Source organism: Sceloporus undulatus, chromosome 2 (assembly GCF_019175285.1).
Source record: "Sceloporus undulatus isolate JIND9_A2432 ecotype Alabama chromosome 2, SceUnd_v1.1, whole genome shotgun sequence".
NCBI lineage: Eukaryota > Metazoa > Chordata > Lepidosauria > Squamata > Phrynosomatidae > Sceloporus > Sceloporus undulatus.
This window is the reverse complement of record NC_056523.1, coordinates 116,373,174-116,392,133: the sequence shown is the minus strand read 5'-3', so window position 1 is coordinate 116,392,133 and position 18,960 is coordinate 116,373,174. Positions and strand designations below refer to the sequence as shown.

At 39.6% G+C, this 18,960-nt stretch overlaps 1 protein-coding gene across 2 annotated transcripts in view; it reads left to right on the top strand.

The window, feature by feature from the left end:
* Positions 1 to 18,960, top strand: part of TENM2 (teneurin transmembrane protein 2) — a 216,416-nt gene that overhangs the window by 184,439 nt on the left and 13,017 nt on the right. For both annotated transcript variants that reach the window (XM_042452450.1, XM_042452449.1), the window contains exon 20: positions 7,908 to 8,143. In XM_042452450.1, coding sequence (XP_042308384.1) covers positions 7,908 to 8,143 — 236 coding nt within the window. The remainder of the gene's footprint in view (positions 1 to 7,907; positions 8,144 to 18,960) is intronic.

Below are 18,960 nucleotides of genomic sequence, written 5' to 3'. Positions count from 1 at the left end.
GCCATCTGCAGATTCAAGCATCTGCAGACAGCAAGCCCATGGTGAGGAGGAGAAAGAGGAGCAAGAAGAGGTGGGAAGAGGAAGAGGAAGAAGAGGCAGGAGGAAGAGAAAGAAGCAGGAGGAGGAAGAGGTGGGAGGAAGAGGAAGAGAAAGCAATGGTGGTGGAGTAGACAGGAGGAAGAGGAAAAGGAGGAGGAACAAGAAGAAGCAGGAGGAAGAGGAGGAGGCAGGAGGAAGAGGAGGAGGCAGGAGTGAGAGGAAGTGACAGTGGTGGAGGAGGCAGGAGGAAGAGGAAGAAGAAGAGGCAGGAGGGAGAGGAGGAGAAAGAAAAGGAAGCAGTGGTGGTGAAGGAGGAGGAAGAAGCAGGAAGAGGAAGAAGAAGCGGGAGCAAAGGAAGAAGAAGAAGCTGGAGGAGGAAGAGGCAAGAAGAAGAGGAGAAGGAATGGGAAGTGGCAGTGGCAGTGGAGGAGGAGACAGCCACCCGCCGTCTGCCACCACTGAGAGCCAGGAGGGAAGAAGGGAGGAGGCCAAGTGGCCACACCAGCATTGGAGACAATGCAGACTTAAACATCCATGGATTTTGGTATCTTCGGGGGGGGGGGGGGGTAGACTGGATCCTCTGCAGATATTGAGTGCCTACTGTAGTTATATAAAAGTTTATTTGGAGAGTTCCTATTTTTGTGTATATCCACAAAGATGTATATTCCATACATTAGAAAACCCTAGATTGAAAAAGCCATAGAACAAATTTATCTTGCCCATTAAGAACTTAGATAAATATGTTCAATGGCTTTTTTTAGTTTAGGTGTTTCTAATGTATGCCTTTGTTGATTAGTGTTATAATATGTTATTGTAAGTTATAGTGGTGAGCACAAAAAAATACACAACAATAGGAGCAGTAATTATGCAAAAGCTAGCCTTTGTTTTATCCAAAAAATATTCCAAATAATCATTTATATACTAATTATTGTATGCTATTTAACTTTCTTCATTGTGCTGGCATATACAGTTGGCCCGCCATATCCACAGATTCCTTATCCACAGATCCAACCGTGGATTCTGTGGCTTGAACATATTTTAAAAAAATGTAAATTCCAAAAAGCAAACCAGTGTATACTAAGGGCCCATGGTATATTCATTCAGCACCTGCACAAAGCCTATCTCAGGAGCTTTCTTGAAATGAATCCTGCCGACTAGTGCTCAAGCTCCCCCTTTCTCTTCAGCAGTGAATGTTTTACATTTGTATATCCTCAAGAAAAATGAACAGCAGTTTCCATTTTCTCATTAGACTGCTGCATCTGCTAGGTAGAGAACTTTCTCTACAGAGATTTCTTAGCTTGTAAATTTGGGAAGATTTTGTAGGGAGTCTTTTTGACTCAGTTTACATTATTTGGACTGGTTTCTCATTTTCATCTGGTTTGTGTTTATTTATTGTTCAGGTTACTTCTTTCTTTTGTGTGTGTGTATCTATGATGCACTGAGTATCGCAGCTGTTGAGCTAAAGTACATACCTCTGACAGCTATTAACAGCTGCCTCATTTCCTTAGTATACAAGCATAAAGGTGACCCCTGGGCTCACAAGCCAGAAATTTATTAAAGAAGCTCACTAGAACTATTCACCATACTCATACTCTTTCCTTTGCTGGCATCTGAATGTAGGGTCTTTATATCTATCTGCATTACTTTTTGATCTGTTTGAATTAACCTCTGGAATCTGTACCCAATTGTTTAATTTCTGAGCAATCCTAGGGGCTAAACAACCTAAGAATCACAACTGTAAATGTAAAAATAGAGAGTTGAAACTTCATTCTTCTGCCCTAAAGGGAGATTCAGGTTCTCCTCATATATCTATGAAAAAATAAGAAAAACATTATACTAGAAGTAAAAAATGTAACCTGGCTCAGACATATACTTCTACACCAAAAGCAACCAAGGCTAATCTTGTATTTGCTGATATTTAGAAACTGGGAGAGTGAAGATTTTGTACGATGATTCCCAGAATCTCCTTGGAAGTATGGTCACTGGAGTCGGGGGGATTTGGGAGTTATAGTAAAAAAAACCTAACCCTTCCAAGTTCCGATAGTGAAATCTCAAAGCAATTACCTTTCAGATTCAGCCCAGAATCACTGAAGCCAGTACTCTTGCAGAATACCCAGCATGATCAAGTGACTCAAGTGCCCCCTACTTAATGTATCATTTTGATCTTCGACATATATATATTTCTGTATTGCCTTCCAACCCACAACAGCTCCCAAGATGATGAACAAATAAAAATAAACCAATATAAAGATAAAAACATTTATAAACATATTAAAATGCTCTTTAAAAATTCCTAAAAACATTCTAAAATAATCTTAAAATGCAGTGTTCTGTTCTCCTTAGTAGATCCCCTTATGGCAGTCCTATTTCTGTATGAGAGATCCACATGAGTTTCCAGATTATGCTTTTCATTTGGCAGAGCAATAGAACAACACTTCATGGCAAATGGCAGTCTCCTTTGTGTTGTGTATGCTTGGCTTCACTCAGCAGCATTCCTGTTGAAAACCAAATCTCATACAGATTATCTTTCAACAGCAAAGGCCTTTTCAGCATTTATACTGAAAATACCCCAGAGAGGCTCTCAGCATAAATGCACACTGGTTCTTTGTGAGTCATTATGGAGATTATTGCACCCAGAAATCCTGCCAGGATACATGTGGAATTTAAAAGTAAAAAATGCATGTTATCGCACTTATCCATTTCCAGGCTGTATGAAGCCCGTACCCATCCCAGGCAGCCCATCTGCAACCAGGACTTTTGTTACAGCCGGGATTTCCCCTTTCCTGAAGGTCCAGGTTGCAGAGAGGCTGCCCAGGGGGATGGGTACAGGCTGCAGCCAGTCTGGGAATGGGTAGGTGCAACGACACACCTTTTTGACATTTAAATCCCATGTCTATCCCTGTGGGATTCTGGATGCAATGATCCACAGTCATCAAAGTATTCTTAGGTTTTAGAATGCACAAAGGCATCAGACCAAGGATCTTTTTTAAAAACTGCAGTCTTGTTCCTAATAGAAAGAGTGCTAGAGGCCCAAATCAAGAACATCTTATTTGAGCTAAATGCTATGGTAGAAGAGTGTAGGCACTCAAAATGGAAGATGATTTCATAAAATCATACAGTGACCACAACGGTCATAGTTATGGAACAACACAAGAGCCATCCAGTCCAGCCCCCCTGCCACAGCAGGAATACACAATCAAAGCACTCCTGACAGAGGGCCATCCAGCCTCTGCTTAAAAACATACAAAGAAGGGGACTTCACCATACTTTAAGGCAGCATATTCCACTCTCAAACAGTTCTTACCATCAGGAAGTTCCTCCTAATGTCTGGATCTCTTTTCCTGTAATTTGGTCTATTGCTCTGTATCCTAGTCACTGGAACAGTAGAAAACAAGCTTGCTGCATCCTCATAGAATTATATAATCATAGAGTTCAAAGAGACCACAAGGGCCAACCCCCCAGCCATGAAGACACTCACAATGAAAGCATCACTGACAGATGGCCATCCAGTCTCTTTTTATCCTTTCAAATATTTAAACACAGCCATCATATCACCTCTTAACTTTCTCTCCTCCAGGCTAAACATACCCAGCTCCCTAAGCCACTCCTCATAGGGCATAGTTTCCAGATCTTTCACCATTTTGGTCATCCTCCTCTGGAGACATCCCAGCTTGACAGCATTCTTCTTGAATTGTGGTGCCCAGAAGCTGGACACAGTATTCCAAGCAAGGTCTAACCAAAGCAGAATAGAGTGGCACTATAAATTTCCTTGATCTGTATTCCTATTGATGCAGCCTAGAATTGCATACAGTGGTACCTCGGGATACGAAATACCCAGGTTACGAAATTTCCGGGATACGAAAAAATCCCATTGGAAATAATTGTTCCGGGTTACGAATTTTTTTCGGGTTACGAAAAAAATTTTTGGTGCTTTTCGGCGCTTTTTCGCACGAAACGCGGCTTTTCCCCATTAGCACCTATGGCAATTCGGCTTACGAAGGCTTTTCGGGTTACGAAAGCGGCCGCGGAACGAATTAATTTCGTAACCCGAGGGAGCAGTGTAGTTTTTTATAGCTGCTCCACCACACTTTTGACTTATGTTGTGCTCATGGTCTACTAAGACATTTATTATAGTCAGACAGCCTCCAAGCATCAAACAGGTACTCACCCACACGAAGACACATGACACAGATGGGAACACGGGTACTAAGCCTTGCCACAAACCAAGATGCCAACGCTGCCCACATATTTATCCAGGAAATGTCATCACAAGACCAAATGGCATCACCCACAATATTAGGGGGACCTTCATGTGCTCATCCTCCAATGTGATTTATGCCATACTATGTCATCAATGCCCATCAGCACTCTACATCAGGAAAACAGTCCGGTCCCTGCACCAGAGGATAAATGGACGTAAATTGGACATTAGGAATGGAAAAACACAAACCGGTGGCAGAACATTTCAGTCTCCATGGGCATTCCATCTCAGACCTCAGAACAGTGGTACTTGAACAAAAGAACTACAAAGGTAGATTGGAAAAAGAAACTGCAGAATTGGAATTCATCCATAAGTCCCTCAGCAGTGGATTGAACAGGGATAATGGCTTCCTTACTCACTAAACACATTTCAACACTATGTGACTCCATTCTCAGGGCGGCACGCTACACTCATCTATTCTCTTCACCTATAGGCTCGTTTTCATTGAAAAACTGGTCTTGCCTCTTCATTTCCATACACAAAAGATTTTGAATTGGTTTGAACCCTGTTCTAATAATAGTCCAACATGCAAACCACTACATCATTCTGACTTTCATTCATAGGATCACCATAAGATGAAGCTTATGACTTGAACTGAGGAAAAAATAAAAAAAAACTAGAACACAAAGGGTAACTTTACATGTCCTGCATTTCCTGAGCCCAGTGATAATTCCACTAGTACCCCTTTCCTCCCCTCTAGGGTCAACTTCTGCTTCTTGGCATGATACCTCACAAAAACACCTCAACAAATACAAAAAAAAAAAAAAAAAACCCAAAACCCCACAGCTGGGTGCAGTGCTGCTGAAAGTGGTAGTCTGAAGACTGGTGCTGTGTGCACAAGCCACCTACTGCCAGTCCCTGGACAATTGCCAGGAAAGAAACAATTGTAAGCCAATTAGCACAAATATGGTACTGGTTTCTGGCTCATTGGAAGAAAATTACTAATCCCTTACATCAGATAATTCTGTCCCAACAAATGCAGAAAAAGTATGGCACTCAAATGGTAAATCAAACAAACAATAGATTTGTTGAGACAATGTTTGGTCCCAACTATTTTTGCTTGTTAAAAACGATACATGGTGAGATGCTGAAGCTCAGGGACATTGGCTACACCTTTTCAGACAACTCAGTTTATAAATCACGTTCTGTGTGAATTTCACAAGAAAACATGATGCTCAAGGACTAAAATGTCCTGTCTGAGTCGAAGCACGTTAGATTACTTGTAGCATTGAATCTCTACAACAACAGAGACTGGTTGTATCCATTTCTGGCATCACTGTTGCAATTTACTCCCATTTTCTGAAATTATCTTCACAAAAGAGGCTTTACAATGGTCTCTGCATATCAAATGTCATCCTTTCTCCAAAGCAAACATCTTAATTCCCTAGGAGATATATCATTATTTCATAGAGTGTTCTCTAGACATTCATGTTTTTCCCATTTCCTTTCCCCCCATATTTACTGTATGAGGTCCTGCTAAAATAGGCTAACATCATAAATCATTGGTAATCTCACCAATCATGGCCTACCAGTCTACTGCGATTCTAACGAGAAAGCTTTCTTTGCTTTGCAGAATCAGCTACTGCTACATACGGATACAGAATTTCATCCTTGATATCCGTCATACTGTCTTCTGAGCAATGTTAGGTTGATGCCAGGAACTTTTCTACATGGAAATTCTATTATTTTTATCAATAAACTAATTTCTTGTCTTTTTTGGCTTAACATCATCAATACAACCTCTACTTTCTCAGTTTACCATCTCTGGCACTATATTATTCATCTATATAGTGATAGTAGTGCCATCCATTCATGTTGGACTAAAATCTATGCCTTCTATAATCCATTTGAATGATCTATCATGTTCTCGGCCACTAAATAAACATTTCTTTCTTCATTATCTGTGACTTCCTGCAACAGCTGCTGCACTATCTTGGAATCTCTGCTTAACTTTTCTTCTCTGTTTCTCTGACTTGCACATTCAAATCTTTTTCCATCTCTTACTTAGCTAATACAAAAACTTCTTGAATCCATGGCTACCTATGACTTATTTAATTGCTCATAAATGATATTCATCACTTAGGAACAAGAAAAATGTATATATGCAGGAGTAAGGGCTCCAGTTTGGCTTGGCCTTTTTCTAAGAAAGGGGTGTGTGGATATCTGTAAGTATAATATAGTCTAGTTTTATTCTTAAACTATGTGATGTGCTGTTCAAAGGTGATCCAGAAAGACATACCCACTCATGTGCTTCCTCCATAAAGATATCCCTTCTACAGCTCTCAAGGGTAGGTCAGGGATAGTGCACAGATACAAGTAGAGCATTATACAGTATCTAGAATACATAAGCGAGGCTTGTTGCAGTTTTCAGTACACCTGTTCTATACATCCTTTTTCATGGGCCCATCTCTTCTCTTCTGAGGTCAGGTGTCAGGCTAGCCTAGTGAACTATCTGTCTTTTTTCTGGGGCAGGGGGGGGGGCAAGGTTTCAGTTGTCATGCTTTTTTGCTTTAAGAAAGGAAATGTATAACATAGCTGCTACACTAGAAATCTGGAAAGTGGTTAATGTGAAACTTCCAAAAGCAGTATCATATTGCCCATACCACAACAGTGTTAACAAAGCTACAGTGAGAGTACTTTTGTACATGATGTTTGGGGGTTTTTTTAATTAAGAAATAATGTCACTGAAAACAAACATTGTCATAGGACAATAGCCTCCTGACATATAAATGTCAACATTTATGGACTGTTTTCCTTGGTTCTGATGGCTTTATTTCTGTGCTACCAGATGATTAATTATGTAGACATTTTCTTTCTGACAACAGGATGGCCATTCTTTGATGGCAGCTGCTCACTTCCTAACAAAAGTCCTTTTCTTCTTTTTTCTTCCTTTTAAAAAAGTTCCCCAGAACAGATCTGGTTGTGTCAGCCAGGCAAGAGTACAACAGTCATAAATGTAAAGTTTTATTTTTGTAACATCTGTCAATCACTAAAATGCCAGATGTCTGGTTGGCTAGTAATGGTTCTTGAAGGTAGAATGAAGAGTGACACCTACACAAAAGATTGCGTCTGGCAGCTCATTCTGTGTGAGCATCATGCCTTAAGGATTGAAACCTAATCTATCACTGTGCCACATCTCTACTAAGGGAGCAGTAAAACCAGTATAGAAAGGAGGAAGATAGGCCTGCTCATTTTAACAAAAAAATCTGTGGCTATCTTTATTTTGAAATTGAATATATTTATTGTTGAACCAACACTTCAATTAAAACCATTTTCCCTACAACTTTCTGTTAAATTATATATCTCTAGAAATATTGATATTTGTGGGGGGAAATATCAATATATATTTTGATTTATAATTAAAGAGCAACTGGGAAAAAGAATTCTAATAAACTGAAGCATCTCTCCAGGCCGCAAATATTTAATGGCATTGTTCTTTACATAAATCAATAACACCTCAGATATCCACCTTACCATCATACAAACAGTAATTGCTGGAAACATCATTTGAAAATCTGCAGAAGAACAGTGAAAACCTCGTAAATTGGGTAATATTTTCTCTTTATGACTAATACATTAAGTAATTTCCCCCCAATTATTGTTCCAGATCAAGTGAGGAACAGCTATCAGCTCTGCAATAATGGCACCTTGAGGGTGATGTATGCCAATGGAATGAGCATTAGCTTCCACAGTGAGCCGCATGTCCTAGCTGGTACTGTGACCCCAACTATAGGACGATGTAACATTTCCCTGCCCATGGAGAATGGCTTAAATTCAATAGAGTGGCGTCTCAGAAAGGAACAGATTAAAGGGAAAGTGACAGTATTCGGAAGAAAGCTCAGGGTAAGTGTTACAACATTCTAAAATCAGTTGTTTCACAGAATGAGTTGGTTTCAGTTATGGTACCTTATTTTATTCTGTTCTTCTTAAAAATATATAAAAAGATGAAGTGTGTTTTTATTATTTGTACATGGGGAACTAAAAGGAATAAAAGAATACCAGGGCTACTGATGCATACACCCATGCCTTCATATTTCAAGCTCCCACAAAGACATATGAAATCAAGGACAGAATTTTTCATTTAAGTGTCAAGAGGATGTATTTGTGTGTGTGGGGGGGGGGGGTGAATCCCATTGCCCACAGTCCATCTGTGAAAGCACTCCCTCCCACCTAATCACTGGCTGCAATCCTAGAAACCAGTCTCTCAGGGCAGAAGCTCCTGGGCTTCGGAGGGTATGATGGATAGAGACATGCTGATTCCTTTGATACCTTGAATTGCATCCCCTGACAAATTATATTGTTGTCATTGTATATGACTGGGAAACTTGAGTTTGATACTAAATTGTACAACTGTCACATAGTGTGGTCTGTAATGTTATGAAGCTACTATCTAGATTCACTCTAGAGAACACTAGCTATGTATATTGGTTACGCATTTATATACCAGTTTTCAAGGGTCAAACTTCCAAAGTGGTTTACAAAAACTGGAAATGATAGAATGTAAACAATGTACAGCAAGAAAGTACAATAGAGGAATCTTTAAAATGTAATAAAACTCTATCATACTAGGAATTTTTTTTAAAAAAACAGCCACACTGATTTTTTTTATTTCTTCACCTAGCAGTAAAACGATCAGAGGCCATGTCAGACAACCTTCCGTCAGCTGAGACTTACAAAGGCATGGTGCTATAATTGAAAAGGCCCCAACCCACGTCAGCTCCATGCTGATAAGTGATGGGATATTTGTTGTTAGAGCTGTTTCTTCTATAGCTGTGTACAAATAAGTTTACACTAATAATAATAACAATAACAAAAATAATAATGTATTTATATCTAGCCTCTTCCCTTTTGGGGATCGAAGCAGGTAACAACAGAGGTTAAAACAATACAAAATAATCAAACAATAAAACCCAAATCCCCCCAACCCTCACCCACCCTCCCTGAATAAAATTACCACAATAAAACCATATATAAATATAGATCAGAATAACAAGTTAAAATCAATTAACACATAGCGATAGTGGTGAAATTTAATCAGAGAATCAGACTTGTTCTAGTTTGGACAAAGGTCAGTCTGGGAAGGCCCACCAGAAAAGAATTGTTTTTATCACCTTTCTGAAAGCTTCAAGGGAGGTTATTTGGTGAGTCTCTTTCGGCAGATCATTCCAGATTTTTGGGGTGGCAATGGAGAAGGTCCTCATTCACTATTATTAGCTAGTTATATTTATATTTTTTTATTTTATTATAAAACAGGGATCTGTCCTTGGGATAGTATTGCAACTCCTAGATCCATCCTGCTGTGACCACCCTTGTTTTCATGAATTGCTATTCCTTCTGTTCTTCATAATTACAATTTGTAGTATACTGTTTCATATTGGCTGATCTTGCATACAGTACCAGAGTTGGCATCCAAAGGAATACTACAGATGGCAGTTCTCACATGGCTGCTGTTTGTAGCCACATTAAAGGGTCCATGTGGGAATGAAACTATGTGATGTTAGCACTTGTCTTGACAATCCTCTAGGTTAACAGAAACTTGTTATAGTAAAACAAATCATCTTATTACCTGAAAATATTCAAGTCTGGGTGCAGTGTGGCCCTGAATTACAGTAATTGAGTTATCTATTCATTCCAGTAATCAAGAGGGGAAATGTTAAAAGATGGGTAAGCAAAAGTGTTTAAAAGATGGCTGCAGGATTTGGTTATATTCTACAAGACCTCAGACTGTGCAAAGGAAACCTTTTACTGTAAATTACAGCATTATATTTTTTTAAAAGGGCATAGAATGTAATGAAACCCTTCACCTTGGCCTTTTTTGTTTGCTCTTAGTGGAAAAAGGAAAAGATCCCCTTGAATTACAGCAGGCATCCAAAATTTTCAGTAGCTAGGCTCAGCCATTTCATATGCAGTCAGTATGTGAGGAGTACATGCAAGTACTTATGTCTATCTCCAACTGTACCAGTTATTTACACTACTGACTAATATGGGACTTGAGATAGTACTTTACCTCATAGGTGGGGAATCTTAGGCCCTTAAAATGTTCATTAACATTTTGGTTACTTGTTAGAGCTAATGAGACTTTTCATTTAACCACATTCAGAGGACCACAAATTTCCCAGCCATTCATTATCTTGTGGAGGTGTAGAGGGAATCATTTCCACTTCTTCCAGGTTTACTACAGAAAATACTCCTTCCAGTCTTCCTTTAAATTCTGCTTCACAAGCTACATTGAGCCCTGCATGCTTAAGATCTGTTTTAATATCTCTTAAACAAATTCCCTGTTAATTTGAGAACACAGGAAAGTGTGATGCTCTTTACATTCTCACCAGCTTAGGTTGTACCTTAGTGCTCAGGTAGCTAATTATCTCCATATTGTGTTTCCAGTGGCATTTTGCCTGTAATGATGGGCACTGAGTGCTGTATTTTGCAAGCAGCAAAGTAGGGGAAGCCACAGTGACAGCAGGAATTAAATCATGAATGTCTCGATTTCAGGCCATGTAACCGATTTGTGTAAAATGCTGTGCTATAGAGGCTGGTTATTAATAGCAATCACTCTAGGGCTGTTTTTTTCTTTATCCTTGTGTGAAATGAGCTTTGCAGTTTGACTACACTCCCAAGTAACACGGCCCGAAAATAAAGGGCTATAATCCTGGCTCTGAGTAATAAAACCTTAATAAAGTTGCTGGTAGTAATTAGCAGGCGTTAAATGTACAAGTCGTGGAGTTGAATTCTTGCCAGACTTTGATTTTACTTTTACTTTTTTGCATCATGTATATGCAAATCAAAACACAGCTTTATCTATCAACACCTCAGCATTTAATTGTCTTGTGTTAGTTCCTGTAACAGTAATCACATATCCATTTAGCTCTTTTAAATGAAAATCACTATGAGATTATAACAGGTTGAGTGGACTGAAAGTGCAATTTGGAAACAAGAGGGAAAGCACTGAATGTATTTGCATCTCATTTCTTTTAATTCAACATCCCCCCACCCACCCAACCACATAGTGAATGAAATAAAAGCAGCTGCACCGGAAAATAGTAAAGGAAGCATAATACACCCCACTCAGGTCAGTTACAGACACCTGGGTGAAGTGCCTGCCCCCAGATGGGAATTCATAGTGAAGGCATGTGATTAATGGAGATGTCTCATTAGGCCTGTGGTTTGTAATACAAATGAGTTCTGACTACAGGGTGAGAGCAGACTCTGAGGGAAAACCAGGTGGGAAAAGTCACATTTGGATTTCTGCCAGCTGCTTAATGAATGAATATATTGGTGTGAAATAACCAAATAATTGGTTGAGGATGCTAAATTTCTAAAATCAATCTGTAATTTTTAGTCTTGTCTACAGATAATACTTTCTGGATCAGAAACTTTCCCCCTGAACCATGGCATTTTCCCCTGAGCATTAGCATCCTAATCTATTACAGAGTCACTGTTGTTGCTACCCAATTGCAGAGACAACTACAGTGGTGGCCACAGCAGGGGAAATGTGCATCCCCCAAAGATGTACAGATTGACCATTGAAGACCCTCTGACAACCTAAGAAGAGGTTTCCTACCATTGCTTTAGAGGATTTGTATTGGTTTTGTTTTGTTTGTCTGCCACCATTCTCTGCAATGGGACCCAAGGCAGCTCACAACATGAATTAAAACACATAGTACATAAGGATGGCTGATCATGCCTAGAAAATAGGAGCTGGGCTATGCTGATCTTTCTTTTATTTTTCTTGCCCATGATTTTGTTGTTAACTGCCTTTGAGTCGATCTCAACTCATGATGACCCTATGGATGAGACATCTGCAAGACCCCCTGTCCTCCATTGCTCTGCCTAATTCCCGCAACCCCATACCTGTGACCTCCTTAATAAAGTCCATCCATCTAGCATGTCACCTTCCTTTCTTCCTACTTCCCTACACCTTTCCCAGCATTATTGTCTTTTCCAATGAGTCTTCCCTTTTCATGATGTGTCTGAATTACGCCAGCCTCAGTTTGGTCATCTTGGCTTCCAGGGAGGTTTCCGGCCTGATCTGCTCTAGGACCCATTTGTTTGTCCTTTTGGCTGTCCATTTGATCCTCAGCACTCTTCTCGAGCACCACATCTCAAATGAATTGATTTTCTTCCTACTATCCTTCTTAACTCTCCAGCTTTCACATCCATATATGGTAATAGGAAATACGATGGCTTGTATGATTCTAACTTTTGTACTGAGTTGTATATCTTTGCATTTTAGAATCTTTTCTAGTTTTTTCATAGCCACCCTCCCCATTCTTAATCTTCTTCTGATTTCCTGACTGCTGTCCCCATTTCTATCAATGTTTGATCCCAGATATGGGAATTCCTTTACTATTTCTATTTCTTCATTGTCTAGGTTGAACTTGTGAAGGTCCTTAGTGGTCATTATTGTTGTTTTCTTTATATTCAACATTAAACCTGCCTTTGCACTTTCTTCTTTGATCTTTCTTAGTAGGTGGTTCCAGGTCTATGAAGTTTTCTGCTAGTATGGTGTCATTTGCATATCTTAGGTTGTTGATATTCCTTCCTCCTATCTAAACTCCTCCTTCTTCTGCGTTTAAGACTGCTTTTCTTATAATATGTTCTGCATACAAGTTGAACAGATAGGGTGAAAACATGCAGCCTTGTCTGATCCCTTTGCCAACTAGGAACCATTCTGTTTCTCTGTGTTCTGTTCTGACAGTAGCCTCTTGTCCTCAGTACAGATTCGTCATCAGGACTATCAGATGTGTTGACACTCCCATGTCTTTAAGGGCATTCCATAGCCTTTCATGATCTATGCAGTCAAAGGCTTTGCCATAGTCTATAAAGCACATGCTGATTTTCTTTTGAAATTCCCTGGCACACTCCATTACCCATCGTATGTTTGCAATGTGGTCCTTAGTGCCTCTTCCTTTCCTGAAATGATTGGCAACTGTAAAAAGGAACTTGCTCTAATTGATAGCACCACAGATTAAACCATCACTATTCTTACCGTAGAGATTTCTACAGAGCATGCTTTCTGCAAATGGTTGTAGAGAGTTCTGCCTCCTGCCTTTGCTGCATAAAATTCTAGTTCTTACTAATTTGGGGCCCTTTCTCACTACACATTTATAACACTGTGGTTACATTTCAACTAGTATGGCAACATCCTATGAAATTATGGATTTGCAGTTTGGTTAGAGCGCTCTGGTTGAGACTTCTAATAACCTTTCCCTAAACTGCAAACCCAGGATTGCATAGAATGTTGCCATAGATTAACGTGAAATCATAGCACTATAACTGTGTGGCATGAAAGGACACTTTCAAGTAAAAACCAGTTAAACCTGCCAAGTGAGACCTGTGCAGTATCTGTAACTTGTCAGCCAGAAACTGAATGGCATCTTGTCTATACACAGCAAAACTCCTTGAAGTGAAGTCGAAGGCTTTCATGGCCAGCATCCATAGTTTTTTGTAGGTTTTTGGGGCTATGTGGCCATCTTCAAGAAGAGTTTATTCCTGATTTTTGGCCAGAATTCAGAGAAATGTCAGAGATGCCAGCCACAGATACTGGCAAAACATCAGGAATAAACTCTTCTAGAACATGGCCACATAGCCCAAAAAACCCACAAAAAATACTCCTCGAAGTGTTAGAATTATATAATGTAACTCCCCTGAATAATAGCATTAGACCTATCTAGCAGAGAACTGTAATTCTCACCAAACTACAAAGCCCATAATTCCATAGACTTGAACCATGGCCATTAAACTGGTATCAAACATAATTGTGCTGTATGGTCACACCCTAGTTAGGATGCTTCATACCATTAAATTCAACTCTCCTCCATTCTGGTGCTAACATGATATGCAGTGTTTGGTCAAAATAGCTATATATGAAGTCGAAGGCTTTCATGGCTGGCATCCATAGTTTTTTGTGGATTTTTTGGGCTATGTCACCATGTTCTAGAAGAGTTTCTTCCTTACATTTCGCCAGCATCTTTGGCTGGCATTTTCATTTTCCAGTTCCATATTATGGGACTGGATTAAGAGGACACTCATCAGGATATTTGTTGGTGATTCCACTCTGTCATTCTACAACAAAATACAAATATACATGAGATCCAAACAGCTTTGAATTTGCTTCCTTCTGGTTACCACTCAGATGTGCGATAGGCGGTTGGAAAATAAAGAATGTATTTGGTGAGATTCTTTTTAAAGCCATTTTATTACTTTAGAGACTGTCTATTTGGGGCTATCAAAACTTTCTCTGGGAAATCCTGCATGAATACTCATTTTTATGACTTATCCACTGAGGACATGAAAACCATGGTAAAGAGAGGCCTACTTCATTAAGTGGAAAAAAATCAGAGTGGGGAAAATAAATGATAATTAAAAATTATTTCCTTACAAATACAAAGTTGTATTAATTTTAAAATTGCTTTCTCTCTGAATGCCTGCAGAGTGGGTTGTGATGGGAATTGAGCTCACTCTTGCTGTGAAAATAATTCAGAATAACTTTCATTTCCTCAAGAAAGACTTGGGGTCTATTTCCATATTGTTTGATGTGCTTTTAAATTTGAGTAAGAGAAAGTGTTGCTTAATCAAAGCTACTGTAAAATGTAAACTGAAGAACAAATTCCCAGGAACTGATGAATACTTCTTAAGTAGTCACTGCTGTCAAAAGATATCTAATTTAAAGACTTCTACTTTATTAATGGTTCATTCACAATTAAATTGCTTAAGAAGCTTTATTAGATTACAGGGTTGGCCCGGGTTCTTTGGTCCATCTCCAGTGAATGCAGTTATTTATCTTTCATATTAAAGCATTCACTGTAGCACGTGCTAAATTTAAGGTTAGTACTACTCCTTATTTTTACTTTTAAAAGAGTGTAGTCACCAATGCTTTATATACTGTGAAGAACATGTGAGACCTTCAAAAAGCTTGATATGAAGAAAGTGACAGCTGCTTATGAATGAGAGAAAAATGGCATCTATGCCAAGTGACTAAGGACCCATTCAAAGATTGCAGCTGGATGCCATGAAAAGCTGCTGGAATTGGCATGATGGGGGGTTCCTAAGGAGTGCCAACAAGTTTGAAAATGGCCTACCTTAAGGACAACTCCAGGCACATCCAAAATGTTTACATATTCACACACTTCTGCTGATCTCATGGCCAGGCATATTTCTTAGTACCCAGTGGTTTGGACCAGATATAGAAAGTCTCACCTTGTTGCTTGTACTTGTGTAATCCAAAGTTCTCACAAAGATCTGGGGAAGGACTTGTTTATCATTGTGTGTAAGCAGACCTGCATGGCTGGCAATTTATACATTACCTCCTTTTTTGGACTGGTAAACTATTTGAGCACACTAAAGATAACATGATTCCAGTGTGTCAAGACAAAGTTATTAGCAAAGTAGGTTTACCCTCATTTGAGCAACTATTTAGATATACTTTTGTGGGGAACACATATCCTTTTGTCCTCTGTAAAGCAGAACTTTGGAGAAACAAAAACAATGTAAAAACATTTTTACATCTTTCGAGGAAGCTTACCTAGGTACCAAAAGCTCTCAGCCCATTCTAAATATATCCTTCCTGTTTGTTTTAATTCACATTCCATTGTAAAACAGCCTTTCCCTTTCTCCTCTTTCTTGATGTGTGAAGGTTTTGTCATTACTTTGGTTAAACAGGTTGTGGCTATTGGACAGTAAAATGTCAGTCTACATATGCCAGTTGCTAGGAAATACAGTGGGTCCTTGGTATTTGCTGGGGCTTGGTTCCAGGACCAAAATCTGTGGGTTTTCAAGTCTCATTATAAACAATGGCATAATAAAATAGTGTCATTTATATAAAATGGCAAAAATCAAGGATTGCTTTTTGGAATTTATATATTTTTGAAATATTTTCAAGCCATGGATGGTTGAATCCATGGATAAAGAATCCGTGGATATGAAGGGCTGATTGTAGTTGAAGATTATCTGGCATATTCTAAGGAGTGAAGGTAAATAATAATAATAATAATAATAATAATAATAATAATAATGTTTTATTTATATACCGCCCAATCACTGGGAATCCGAGCGGTTTAAAACAAAGGGGATAATAGACGGTTCCCTGCCCTCAGGCTTACAATCTAAAAGACATGACACAAAAGGAGAAGGGAATGGTGAGAGGGAAAGGGGATCAGGTCCAGCATTCTTCTCTCCCTCTGAGGCCTGGACCAAGGCAGATGGACCGGAGGGAGGGAATTAGACTGAATAAGAAAACACTACACTCCCGCTTAAATCCCCAGCCTTAAAGGGATGCTCTGGTGTGTAAGGTGGGATAGTACTGTGGAAGTAATTTTAGAACCAACACAGAATGAGACAGGAGGGTCAGAAGTAGAGAGAAGCATGAATGGACTATCTGTGAGTTCTAGATGCATCTAGTGTTGAAGGAGGTCCTTTTTTGCTAGGAAACTGGGCAGGGCAGGGAATTGCTTGTATGCTAGAGCACCTTCACAGTTCCGATGATGATGATGATGATGATGATGATGATTAAACTTTATTTCTAAAGTGCTGTAATTATACAATTATGATCTACTTGTATACATGTAAGTGAACCAAGAGAGCCAGAATATTGCAGTGGCTTAAGTGTTGGACTAGACTCCAGGAGACCAGGGTTCAAACCTCAGCTCATTCATGCACACTGTCTGGTTGACCTTGGGCAAGTCACACTCTCTAAGCCTCAGAGGAATGTAAAGGCAAACTCCCTTTGACTAAATCTTGCCAAGAAAACTATGGGTTGCCTTTGTGTCATAAGTCAGGAACACCTTGAAGGCACATAACAATAATAAAAAGTGAAGCAAACACTACAGAACCTCTTGTATTTTCCAGTGATGTCTCCCTCAGAAGGAAAGAAGCCCTGTTCATTGCTGCCCTTTGAACTTCTCAGATCATGGGAATGTAGAGGCAGCTTTTGGGCAAAGGCCATACGTGTCTTACTATTCATGCTGCTTTACTTTGTGTCATTTTTCTGTCTAAAATGATATTTTAATTTAATTTTCTCCCCACATAGGAACACAGGGTGCAGGGAAGAAGATTTCAAGAGCATTCCCCCATCAAGTGTTATATATCCAGTCCTAAGACTATAATTTCCCCTCTGAGGCTGCTCTCCCATGTTGAGCGATGAGTGTGGACCTAACTGCAATTTTACCATCAAGCAGATTGATTATTTTAACCAATACTTTGTTTAGTAAAATGCTAAACAAAGAAAACATCCCCAGCCACTTTTGAGGCTTGATGGGAAGTAAGCAACCTTTTCTTTTCCCCTTACTGACAGCTAGTTACAGAAATCTCTCTCTGTTTCTGCAAATCTTCTGCAAAAGCAGGAGCATTTGGGATTCCACACTCTCTCTTTTCTCAAGTTGTCTTCACTGTGAAGACTCTCCCGAAACAATGAGTGAGGCCCTGCAGACTCATGAATGCTGCTGTGTTCAGGGCTGATCCCAGCTTCCCAAGCTTGTCATTAAACAATGCTGAAAAGGCTTCCTGGCTTTGCATCAGTTCATCAGACAGCCTGCATGTTCAGCAGGGGCAAGAATACCCATGGCCTTCCACTCTGCCCTGTGCAGATGTGAAAGCTCATTCCCTTCCCTATCCGTTATCGTCTTCCCTGGGATGGGAGTGAAAAATAATTTAGAGCATAGCTCGTGTTTAGGCTGTACAGCCCCTTGTGGAGTACCTCTCTTAAAAGTGAAGCTGTTAATCTGACTGAATGGACTCCAGTTAAATAGTATGATGGATGTAAAGTAACAGATGCTGTTGGGCAAAGCAGTTTGAATTAGAGAGGTGAGAAGGGGAAATAGACCTTGGCTTTTGGGGATAAACAAGAGAATTGCTCGAAATGACTCTTTCCAGTCCTGTTCAGAGGTGTGTCATTCTGTAGTGTATCTTGATGCCACCCACCTACCCCTCTCCCCCTCCTACCCGTAGCACATATTTTTCCTGTCCATCTTGTCATATTTCCTATATACTATCTGGACACTCATATCATTTATGAGAATCTCAGTACTGCAATTATTGGACTGTGACCTGTACCGATTGAACACTTTTATGTGTAAAAATTGCTCGTAACATTTTTAACTCCAGGCAATATTTTTAGCTCTGCTTCTGCTGGGGGAATAGGTGATGTTTCAGCTAGTTCTTTTCATGATTCTCCTAGATCCACAAAGCCTGTCAAGTTTTGTCCTTCCAAGCTGAGTTTTAGTTAAATCTTTAGGATTTGGGTGGGGTGGGGGCATGATCAAGGGTAGACTGCAACATTTTGCTGCCTTAGGCAAAGAACAGGAAAAATGTCCACTTGCCAAAACAGTTGAATTTTACTTCAGCGCTGATAATAGTGCAATGTGCTCTACTGCACCTAAGGTGGTGGTGGTGGTTATTTCTTGTCAAACTGACATCAACTTATGGCAACCCTATGAATTGTGACAGGAGTCCTGGTTCTGATCATTGCAGCCTCATTCATTAGTGAGAACATCATCCTCCTGTGCCCCAATTGCCAGCAGAACAGACCTGCATCTCAGTGTGGCTACAGCCTGATAAAGTAGGTTTAGGAGAACATTTAGAAGAGTGGCAATAGTGCCACAATCATGATTATGTAGTGTTAGTAAATATGAAGCAGTTACAGATCCATAACTCTAGGTTATGGA